We start from the raw sequence: 12,403 nt of genomic DNA, 5'->3' as shown, positions 1-12,403 counted from the left end.
TGTGGCCCAGTCTGTGTGTCAAGAACCAGAAGCCTCAGTAAAGCCAAACACAGGATGCAAGGTCCAAACACAGTTTTATTGTTCACAAAGAGTCTTTGAAACACTTACTTCAGTGCCTCAAGTTCAACCAAAGAGTTGGTATCAAAAGCAAGGTTAAATAAACAACTTAAATATAACCCGGATTATCCTGGTGTATAACTGAAATATGAAGCAATCGGCTTAAAACTTACAAAATACAAAGAATGTTCAAAAGCACGTTAGGTAAAGGCAAAAACAGAGTCCAAAAACGGTCTGAAGTCGAAGCACTATGCAAGCAAGATGAATTAGTCCAAGAGGCAAAAAAGTGTTGTCCAAAACGGTCCGAAGTCAAATGCGGTAGAGTAGAAGTCGTTGTTCATGGAATCACAAAAGGAAAACACAGGAACACAGGAATCTGTAGTCCAAGGACCCAAGCTCGAGAATTGTGGCAGGAACCCCAAAAGAGACACTTCTGCAAAGACCCATTGAAACAAACCCCACTTATATCTTAAAGTTCCTCCTCTGAAGATGAGCTGCACCCCACCCTTTCATCATCACTCTCAGCTGCCCCATTCCCTGCAACTGAACCCAGACCACCATCCCTCCACTTTTGCCAGAGTCTGTCAAGACTTAGATCTTGCCAAGTGCTCCCCGATTGCCACTCTTCTGTAAACCCTTCAAAGCTATCAGTGGAGGTAGGCTGGGTACAGATATCCCTAATCTCCTGTACACGGGTCCAGTCAAAATCATCCTCCCCCCCATGTCACTCTCAGTCCCATCACTCCCTTCAAAACCCATAAAGTCTTCATCCTCCATAGGAGCGCTAAGTATATCACGGATACGCTTCCTTTGAATCTCCTCATCAGATCCTTGTTCGCGAGTTGCCCGTTTAACTCCCCTGCTTTCCTCCCCATCCCCCATTTCACAGTCAGAGAAACCCTCAAAGGTTTCGGAATCAGTCGGTGCCATGATTATCTCTCTAATCCACTTTTGCTGCTGCTCCTCCTCCAACACCTGCGCAGCCCTCTTCTCCCTTCTACCACTAGTAGCAACGCTACTATCACACTGAACTACAACACTGTGTATATGTGTTTTGTGTGTGTATATATGTGTTCGCATTTATATATGTGGTTTTGCACATGCATTGTAATGTAATTTTGTTTTTTGGCTTTTTAAGTCTCTTCTGCTGAGCTTTTCAGTGTTTTTATGAGGGTTGGTCACTCATTGGCCTGGTAGGTTTATTGTGTCCAAATTTGGTATCAATTTGTCCAGTGGTTTTTGAGTTATGCTAATCCCACAAACGAACATTATATTTTTATTTATATAGATTTTAAATTCAGCTTGCCAGATTTTTGGGGCATGAATTACAGAAAAACAAAAATATATCTACCGCTCCTTCCACTCATTCTCCCATCTATTTTGCTTATTCATTCTTGACATACTACCATAACATCTGGTTAGTTACTGCCACAAATGTATGATTAGATCAGTAGTGGAAAAAATATGGTCCCAGAATAGTGCATCACCTGGCCCTAATAGCTTTCCAAACCCTCTGCTCTCAATGTAATTTTTCTCTCTGTGTGGGGTTGGGAGTAGAAAATTCTAAAAGAAAAGAGTTTTGCTTGAAAATTGCCCCCTGAAATGCATTCAAATACATAAGAAGCCCTTAACAACCCCTGAAAAAGCATTCCAGAACCCACCGTCTCTGCAATGCAGTTATTATAACTCTTTTTCTTCCAAAGGGGCAAAAAGAAGTAGAGCTATGTCACTTCTCATTGCATTTTTAAAAAGAAAAGGGGAGAAACAAATATTTTGATGATTGAAGTGTGTGCACAGAGGGTTACGAGTAGAAAATTATAAAAGAAAAGATCTGGCCACCCATGGATGAGAAAAATACCTGGTCTGATTTAGAAAATAAAGATTTTAAATTCTGATATGCATGAAGCAATGTAGACCTAAGAGGTGGTATAAGGCAGTAGTATTTAGAATGGCAAAGAAACAATTATTTGGATTTGTGGTCATTGAATCTTTTATAATCCCATTCCCAGTTTTAAAACTTGTGCCTGAATGCAGATATGCTACTCACGCAGCTCTTAATATTTTCTGAGAAAGTGCTTATAATAATAGCAAATCCTCATTTTTTATTATGCTTGTCACTGTGGAAGACAAGCAAGATAAAATACCCTGAGAAGTATGACAAAAGTAGGGCTGTTTTGCTAGCATTGCAATTACTCTCTATAAAAACATGGATTTGTGGAAGCAGCAACGCACACATACTCCGAGAATTTCCTTGTATATTTGATCTGATTAAATTAAAATAATTTTACTATGTTTTATTTGAATATTATCATGGGTTGATTTTGAATGTTGAATGTTGCCTAAACAGGGAAGAAATGCAGTCTTTGTGAATAGTAACTTTTCCTGATTTAGAGAGGGACTAGTGTAGTAGTTCAGGACAGAATTTTAATTCCCATAACAAACTACCCATTCAAGGAGTCAGTAGGATTGATTCCTGGCATTAAAATGGCATCAAACTGCTGTAATCAGTAGGGCTGGGCGGTTTCGTTCGTTAATTTCGTAATTCGTTATTAATTCGTATTTAAATTAGCTTACGATCCGATATTGAGCCATGCAGGAATAGTGTGAGGAGTAAATTAGATTCGAAACAATGTTTTAATTTATTTCGTATTGTTTCGTAATTGTTTCTTAATTGTTTCAAAATTGTTTCGTAATTATTTCGTAATTATTTCGTAATTATTTTCGCATGTCTGGTGCAAGTTTTATAGTTGTTGTTTGTTTTATCACACCAACAGTCAACAACAGAGGGAGAGGGAAGCTTCAGAAGTTCCCCCTGTCCCATTTGGAGGTTTTTTTTGGCATATTGCGCAATCACGTCCGCCATTAACGAATCAATTAGAAATTAACGAAATTTCGTAAATAACGAAATTTTGAAATCTCAAAATTTTGGAAGTATTTAGAATTTGGAAATGCTAGCGCCCCCTGGAAACGAATCGAGTTTAGAAACAAATTTTTCCGTGGTTACCCACCCCTAGTAATCAGGTAGTGGATAAATACGCATATTGTTCCTCATTGCTGCTGCTCCTACTTTCTTCCTTGGCTTGATCCCTCTTGATATTTCCTTGGTCAGAGGAGTCAATTGTGCAGTCCTTCAGTTATTGTTAGACGTCAGCTCCCAGAAGTCCTGTGCTATGGGAAAGGGCTGCTCTTGGTATGTGGTATATAGATTAACTGCAGTTACAGCCAAAATGAATGCTATGGAACTGCTCCAAAGCCTTTAGTGCAGCATTTCAGTGCAGGAGGGTAAATTGGAGAGTCTTTTCATCTGTGAACAAACATACGCAGAAAGAAAACAACTGCGCACATATTCCTTATTATCTTGGGGTTGAGGCATCTCCCGTCCCTCTTGCTATGGCTCATAGATTCCTTTATTTTGAAAGACAGATTGCTTCTATTTCTAAATGGAAGCTCCAATAGTTGAGCCAGAGAAAGTTGTGAAACTTCTAGGAACAGCAACACACAACCGAGCTTTGGAGAAAAGGCTTGCGGTGTGAATGCCTATTATGTTGTGCACTAAAAATCACCCAGCCAGATTCTGAATTGAATTTATGCTAGTTTGTTCTCTCATTGTGATTTCCTAGCATTGGTTCAGGCTTCTTTGGCTCTTGCTTTTTTTCTCTGCACTTGATGCTACAAATTACACCTTACCTTTGGGGGCAGCTTTTTGGGGGTGAGGGGTGGGGGGGGGGAGGGAGGTTTGGCAGACATATGAAGGGGAGGATCCCATACTGTCTTAGATGGCATCAAAACAAAAGGTGTTTTCAATATAGTCCAAATCCCTTTATTCTGGGTGATTTCATTTAAAATAACTACTACGCCGACCCAGAAATGCTGGAGAATATTGTTTGGTTCTCTGCTCCCAAACAAATTGAATTGCTGGGTACTTCCCAGATAAAGTTCGAGCTTGCCTAATGGAGGCAGTTGTGAGACCTATATTTAAACAGCCATCCCTGAACCCCTGTATAATGAACAACTATCAACCAGTGTCCAACCTCCCCTTTCTGAGCAAGGTCGTGGAGCATGTCATGGCCTTCCAACTCCAGGGAGTTCTGGATGAAACAGATTGTTTAGAACCATTTCAATTTGGTTTCAGGCCTGGCTATGGAACAGAGACAGCTTTGGTCACCTTGGTGGATGGCCTATGAAGAGAGCTAGACAGGGTGAGTGTGCCACTGTTGGTTCTCCTGGATCTCTCAGTGGCTTTTGATACCATGGTATCACTGGGATAGGACTGGGAGGCACTGTTTTACAGTGGCTCCGGTCCTTCCTGGAGGGCGGTATCCAGAAGGTGGTGCTGGGGACTCCTGTTCAAACCCCCAGCCCGTGATCTGTGGGATTCCTCAGGGTTCCATGCTATTTCCCATGCTGTTTAACATATACATGAAACTGCTGGGAGAGGTCATCTGTAATTTAGGAGTTCGGTGCCATCTATATGCAGATGATACCGTACTCTACTACTCCTTTCCACCTAATGCCAAGGAAGCTGTCCAGACCCTAAACCAGTGCCTGTCACCTGGATGAGGGCAAACAAATTGAAACTTAATCCAGACAAGACAGAGGTACTCCTGATCAGTTGTAAGGCTGGGTTGGATTACACTCTCCCTGAAGTCACACGTCCGCAGTCTGGGGGGCAGCTTGGACTCAGCTCTGAACCTGGAGGTCCTGTACGTGCAGTGGCTAAGAGCATCTTTGCACAATTAAAACTTGTGCGCCAACTGTGTCTGTTCCTTGAGAAGCCAGATCTGGCCACAGTGGTCCATGCCTTAGTTACATCTCGTCTGGATTACTGTAACACACTCTACATGGGATTACCTCTGAAGAGTACTTGGAAACTTCAGCTGGTCCAAAGAGCTGCAGCCAGGTTGTTTGCTGGGGCTGGCTACAAGGACCAGACAACCCCCCTGTGGCAGCAGCTCCACTGGCTGCTAGTCTGTTTTCTGACAGAATTTGAAGTGCTGGTTATGGTTTTTAAAGCCCTAGATGGTTCAGGTCCAGGCTATTTGGCTGACCGTATCCCCGTGTACGGAATTGACTGGGCCTTGAGATATTCAGGAGAGGCCCTTCTCTTGGTCTCACCTCCATCTCAAGTTCAATTGATGGGAACCAGAGATAGGAGATTTCTTCTTGGAGGCTACCCCTCAACTGTGGAGCTCCCTGCTGCCCTTCTGGAGGCAGGCTAAAACCTTTTTATTCAGGCAGGCTTTTAAAGAAGGAGGTTTTTAACATCATCAGGGGCTCCTATAATTTTTATGCTTTTTAATGATGTTTAATACTGTTTTAATATTTGTAGATTTATATATTTTAAGTTGTATTGTAATGCTTTTAGCTGTGAGCCACTTTGAGTCTCTGTATGGAGAAAACAAGTGAGATATAAATAAACATAATGATAATTATAATAAGAATAATAAATAGGCAAGAACACCATTAACATTTGGAGTCTGCTTGCTGTGACGCATCCAATTTTATCAAACCCACTCTGAGCTCAAATACTGTGTACCAATGTGGAAAGCTGCATACAAATACAGATAGTCCCCAAGGTACAACTTACAAATGACTCATAGTTAGGAACAGGGTGAGATAGTAGAAAGTGAGAGAAATCTCCCCCTAGAAAAAGAAATTAACCCCTGAAAAAGTTATCATCGGAAAAGGTGTTTCAATTGAAGCTTTCCTCACCAATCCTTGTTTCCACAACAAGCCAATTTTTTTCAAAATACAATTATCACAAGGATAGAAAATGAGCTGAATTTTTTTTCAGGTGCACAGATGGCAAAACAAATACCACAGGGGTGTTCACCCTTCCCTATGTTATTTTGTTCCTAGCTTGGGGACTGCCTCTATGTGTACTTTTGGAAAAGTGGTTCATAGATGTTAATATAATATTTAATATTTTTAAATATTTCACAGAATAAAGTTCAAATAGGATAGAAAAAACTTGTGACTGTATACATGTGAAACTGACTGATTTGTATATTCTCTTCCCCTTATTACCAAGCATTAGATTGAAGCATCATCAACTTGGAGACATTAGAGAATAATGACCCATCAGGTTTTACAGCATTTTCTGACAGGTTGGAGACATACCTAATTTCACAAATATAGAATAAACAGCTGAGATGAAGTGAGTGGCGGAAACCTGCAATCCACAGATGGGAATTTTGCAAAAATCTCTCTCATAACTGTGGTAGATGTTCCAGTCATTCAAATGTTGGGGAGCTAACACCCTTTGGTTGCATTTAAGGACCTTTTGGGGATACCCTTACCCTTTCAAACTATTTTGCAACAAGATGGAACAGGTGAAGTATACAGAAAGGACCCCTAGAAATTTTGCAAGAGGCATTATTTGCCATTTTTGGTCATTTTTGGTTCTTCTGCATGTTTGGGTGTGAGGTTAAAATTGAGGAACTACAGCTCTCCAAGGTGTTAGGGAGAGGGCAATGCAATGTAGTGAGGATAAAAAATGATGCAGGAACTATATATTCTCCCTTGATTTCTGCAAAGGAAAGATGGGATATAAAAGAAATCAAATCAAGTGAAACAAATGAAAGTATATCCTAGCATAAATAAAAGGAATATACTATAGGGTTTTATTTATTTTGTATCAAAAGCATTGCATAAATTAGTATAAAAGTGATAAAAGTAGAAAGTGTGCAGGTGGTTAAATATCTTTTGACCAAAAACGGGCAACAACATTGTCTGTAGCCTCCAACGGCATTGTCTGTAGCCTCCAACATTCCTCCTCTGTACATGAGGCAGGGCACAGTGGACAAGCATAGAGATGCAGAGTTGTCTGTTCTGTTCAACAGTCACACAAGGTATGGGATTCTTTTAGGTAGTGCCATTTTGCCAGGTTGTCTTTTGATTTGTCCACTCAGTTTTTGAGTCTATTCAGGGACTTCCAAGTTGCCCATTCTTGGTTTGCCCCTGGAGGAAGACCCTCGGGGGGGGGGGGGCATCCAGTTGGGATTTCCTGGCTTAGCTGCCCAGAGTGATACTCTTTCTGTTGCTGGAAGGACGCCAAGAGGAGTGGTAGTTCTTTAGCTTTTCCTTGATTTGAGTCTATTGGGAGGAGGCTGGTAGCCATGTAGTGGATGACTTTCACAGTGACCAACCTTATTTCTCTCACATTTAGCAGCAACTTCCCATCGCACATCGGGGGGGGGGGGGGGGGGGGATGCCAGCTACCTTGTACAGTTTATCAACAGGTGTAGGTTTAAGACATCCTGTGATTATTCTTCATGTTTCATTCAATGCTATGTTCACCTGCTTTGCATGGGCAGAAATATGCCAAACAGGGCAGACATACTCGGCAGTTGAGTAAGACAAGGCCAGGGCTGATGTTCTTATTAATTTTGGGTCTGCACCCCATGTGCTGCCAGTAAGTTTTCGCAAGATGTTATTGCGTGCAGCTACTTTGTGCTTGGTGTTCAAGCGTTGTTTCCTATATGCTAGTGTTCGATCTAAGGTGACACCGAGATATTTGGGATGGAAACAATGTTAAAATTCTTGACATTCCCAGGTGACTTTCAATTTCCTGTTGGCTTCATGGTTGCATAGATGGAAAGCACACACTTGTGTCTTGGCAGGATTAGGCTTCAGGTGGTTATCTTTGTAGCAGCTGGAGAGATATTTCAAGGCATTAGTAAGTTGGATTTCAACTGTTTCAAAATATTTTGCTTGTGTTGTTAGGCCAAGGTCATCAGCATATATAAAGCTCTTTGTGAGTGGTGGTTGTGGCTGATTGTTAGTAAAGATATTAAACAAGGTCGGTGCAAGATCGCTGCCTTGGGGTAAGCCATTATTTTGCCTCCTCCATCTACTTTTCCTGCCCTGAAACTCCACATAGAATCTACGGTTTTCTAGGAGAGTCTGGATAGTTTTTGTGAAATCATAGTCTCGGGTAATATGGTAGACTTTCTGCAGCATTTTCCTATGTTGCACCGTGTCACAGGCTGCTGTAAGGTCAACAAAAACTGTTCCAGTAATGCAACCTTTCTCATATCCTTTCTCGATGTGCTTGGTCAGATTAAGAATTTGGGCTGTACAGTTTTCCCTGATCTGAAACCTGGTTGTTGTGGGGTTGTTGTGAGGTATTAGCTCAATTGCAGGAATAATGGCTGGCCAAATTCTCAACTCAGAAACAAGTAGCGGATGCAAATGAACAATACCTGTAGCAACAAAATTTGAAAGAAGGCCACTTAGAAGAGACAGAGGGCCTTATCTAAGACCACTATATGTTAGTTTTGCAAAGTTGGCTCCTTATTTTTGTTCTCAAATGTGTGGACACAGGGAGCCCTGGCAGCCAGCAGATTAAATTAATACCAAAGCCTGAATAACTCAAAGCTTGGAAAACTAACTTTTGGGATGACAATTCCCAGAATACCTTGGGCAGCAGTGCTCCTGGCTGTGCTGGTTGGAAGATACAGTGAGCTGTCATCCAAACAAAGTATTTTCCCTAAACTCTGAGATTAATGGAGCTAGTACTTGTCAGGGATCCAGATTCGCATATGCATCCCCCCCTTTTCTATTATCATACAGCTTCTCCGTGGAATATGTAAAAGCAAACTAATCAAATCCAAAAGCAAAAGCAAAACAAAACAGCCCTCACTCCATTGGCAAGTCTATATTTGCAGCTGAATGCCTTGAGATGAACAACTCCCTTTAATATTCCAATTTTCACATGCTCTGAGTGTAAGAGCCAAGAACTATTATATGGAAACCATAGCTGAGTTGTTGATGCTACAGTTGCTAAACAAACATTGCTTTGTTATGTTCCTGCATTTTTATTCCATTTTTCTCCTTCTCCCTAGGAGAGAAACAATATCTTACTAATTTGATGCAGGGGAGAGAAGCTCTCCAAGCAATCGGAATCACGTCTGTTAATTTAAGGAGATACAGAGGAATGGAAAAAAGAATTGATATGCAGCCCACACAATCCCTGGCACACATTACTTCATCTTTTTTGAAGGCTCTTGATGTGGCTCGGTGGTCTTAAGCTTCTTGATCTTTAGCAGATTGGGAGAAAACTGATCATCAATCCACCAACTTAACTGACTACAGAGTTGTGTCTCCTGGATTATTCTGAGACCGGTTTCCTCCAGGGTTGTTTGGACAACACTACAACTCCCATCACCCCAGCTATTGTCATGGTGTATGGAGAGATGTGCAGCCCTGGAAAATATTTGAATGTTTATTCCAAACATTTATATTTCTGGAAAAACTGTTCTTACTATAGTTCTTAGATTCTCAGCTGCATGGCAAATACATGTTCCTTACAGTTCAGCTGTTCCTCAATATTCTGGAATTCCACATGTAAGGAAAAGTTAACATTTAAAAATAGAAATTCAATTTGTGATAATTTTCTGAATAAACTATTTAAAAAAAAATACAATCGGCTCTCCATACCGCAGATTCTACATCCATGATTTTAACCATCCACAGCTTGAAGATTCTATATCTCTCATTAGGGATTATATAAGTTGTAGTTCAACACAATAAAATGACGCTTGAGTGGTGGTGCAATGAAAATAGAGCTATTTTCTAGGAAACAACCTTCTGGAGAAAAAAAAAGTACCTGTATGTATTTATTTACTTTGTTTTGCATCCCACCCTCTCTCCCTTGTTGAGGGACTCAGAGTGGCTTTGTGACAGTGTTGGCATTTTTGAAAATGAAGCATTCTGTGTTCTTTACCTAACATCCTAACTAACCTCACATAGTTGTTTTTATTGTTATTTATTCATTCAGTCGTTTCCGACTCTTCGTGACCTTATGGACCAGTCCACGCCAGAGCTCCCTGTTGGCCATCCCCACCCCCGGCTCTTTCAAGTTCAAGCCAATCATTTCAAGGATAATATCCATCTATAGTTGTAGTGAGAATAAAAACTGCGAGATAAATATATTTTCTCACTGTAGGGCAATGGTTCTCAACTTGTGGGTCCCCAGATGTTTTGGCCTACAACTCCCAGAAATCCCAGCCAGTTTACCAGCTGTTAGGTTTTCTGGGAGTTGAAGGTCAAAACATCTGGGGGTCTACAGGTTGAGAACCACTGCTGTAGGGCATTCTGTCATTTTACCAGGCTCTCTTAGTGAAGCATTGAGGACATCAATGATTTTTTTCTGGACAAATTGATGGTTTGAGTTGGAGAGGGCTGTTCAGACAACTACATTTCTCAACTGCAGAGGGACACACATTCCCTATACTGTTGTTTGGGTCTTTGTTCTAACTGTATGCATCCTGAGAGGGAGGCAATCCTAGAGCATGGAGTCTTGAAGATATTCAGCACAGAGCTGTTTCTGAAAATAAATGGTATTTTTTCTGTTAAACCTCTACCATGTTCAAACATTTTCTTCTGACAAGATCGGCTTAGAACGAGCCAGCTTTGGTTGCCCTGATACCTGTGGAGTTCAAGGAAATTTGACCTTAACTGGGTAGCTTCCTCCTTCACTTTAAAATCTTGGTTCCTGACCTCCTGGGCACGGTAGTAAGACAGGAGTTAGAAGCAGGCTGCATCAACAGTGATGAAATGACCCAAAACACACTTAGGGCAGAGGCAGAAGCAAAAAAGGTCAGACCAACAAATCACCCAGCGATGCAGTAAATAGACTTCTATATGGGTGGGTAATTGGGGCAGAATTGGCTTATAATAACTGGATAGATTCATTTCTTATGGCACACTAGTTCTTCCATGGCACATAGTACAATAATGTTACATTAAATACAATAATTGTTTTTTCTTAGATAATGCAGACATTTTTTTTAATTTCACACAATAATCTCTATTTCCTATGGATGTATAAAATAGCAAAACGAATCACATGCCTACACAACAGATTTGCTGTTTGAAAGGTTCTTTCATACTATCTACAATGAATGTTTTTTCATAAACATAGAATCACAGAGTTGGAAGAAACCTCATGGACCATCCAGTCCAACCACCTGCCAAGAAGCAGGAAAATCGCATTCAGAGCACCCTGACAGATTTATTTATTTATTTATTTACAGTTCTTATATTCCGCCCTTCTCACCCCACAGGGGACTCAGGGCGGATTACAGTAAACACATATATGGCGAACATTCAATGCCAGTTTGACAAACAACATTTAACACACAAATACACTGAGGCTATTTAACTTTTTTCTGGCCGCCAGGGGAGCTGCTGCTTTTCATCATCCATCAACGACACCGATGAAGTTCTTCCGCATTCCACATTCCCTGGAGTCTTTTTTCTTTATGGCCTCATAAATTAGTTAAATTTAGCCTCCCACACAAGGTGGTACCTTATTTTCCTACTTGACAGATGCAACTGTCTTTCGGGTTGCAAAGGTCGACAAGGGGCTACACAATGGCTGGACACCCACTCCAGCCCGGGCTGGCTTCGAACTCATGACCTTTTGGTCAGAGTGATCTTAATGCAGCTGACACTCAGCCAGCTGCGCCACAATCCCGGTGCCATCCACATGTATTTGTGAGATGAGAAGCATAGCTATTCACAGTTTGTATGGAAATAAAAATCCTGTCTTTCAGAGAAATTACAGGCAAACTTTGTCCATAAAACATTTCCCACTTATAATTTATGAAAGTACAGCATTACAAATAATACATTTTAATGGAAAACAAAAATATTTGATGAATCAGAGAAATCAATAAAACAAAAAATGGAATGGAAAAATAAAGGGGAGTAAGTATCCATGAGCACCTTAGAGAAAGTAAAATGGAAGAAGCAAATCTGTCCCCTTACCTTCTCTAGCAGTTGTCTAAGTTGCCTGCTTTTGGCATCTCTGGAGCAGAGGTTTTGTTCTGGTGCCACAACAGTGCAAATACACCGCCCATCTGGATCTTGGGCTGAACTATAGACTTGCCATCCTTCTTTAGGACTAATTTGAGTCTGCAAACAAAATAATTAGGGACATTAGTGCTGCTCATTGCTTTGACATTTTCAGATTTAAGAAGTTTAGAGATGCATAGAAATCCAGAATTGACATCTTGGAAATGCATTGCTTTTGGGGGGTAAATTCATTCTTTCTCCATTTCCAAACTGTGATAGTGCCTTCTTCTCCCAGAAGAGATAAATTCCTCCACATTTCCACTCCATATCTTCACATGAAAGCCAATGTAGTGTAGCAGTCCTGACTATCACTCTGGAGATCAGCATTTGAATCAGCCATGGAAACCCACTGGGTCACCTTGGGCAAGTCACAATCTCTCACACTCAGAGGAAGGCAAATGCAAACCCACTCTGAACAGATCTTGCCAAGAAAATTCTGTAATAGGACACCTTAGGGACACCATCAATTGAAAAGGGCTTTAAG

The 12,403-nt window shown here is 40.9% G+C and overlaps 1 protein-coding gene across 2 annotated transcripts in view; it reads right to left on the bottom strand.

Moving 5' to 3' along the window:
- The window catches only part of OLFM3 (olfactomedin 3), a 202,743-nt gene that overhangs the window by 35,869 nt on the left and 154,471 nt on the right, over positions 1-12,403 (bottom strand). For both annotated transcript variants that reach the window (XM_060774022.2, XM_060774021.2), the window contains exon 2: positions 11,833-11,979. In XM_060774022.2, coding sequence (XP_060630005.1) covers positions 11,833-11,979 — 147 coding nt within the window. The remainder of the gene's footprint in view (positions 1-11,832; positions 11,980-12,403) is intronic.

Source organism: Anolis sagrei, chromosome 4 (genome assembly GCF_037176765.1).
Source record: "Anolis sagrei isolate rAnoSag1 chromosome 4, rAnoSag1.mat, whole genome shotgun sequence".
NCBI classification, from domain to species: Eukaryota; Metazoa; Chordata; class Lepidosauria; order Squamata; family Dactyloidae; genus Anolis; species Anolis sagrei.
This window is presented reverse-complemented; position numbering and strand designations above follow the sequence as displayed.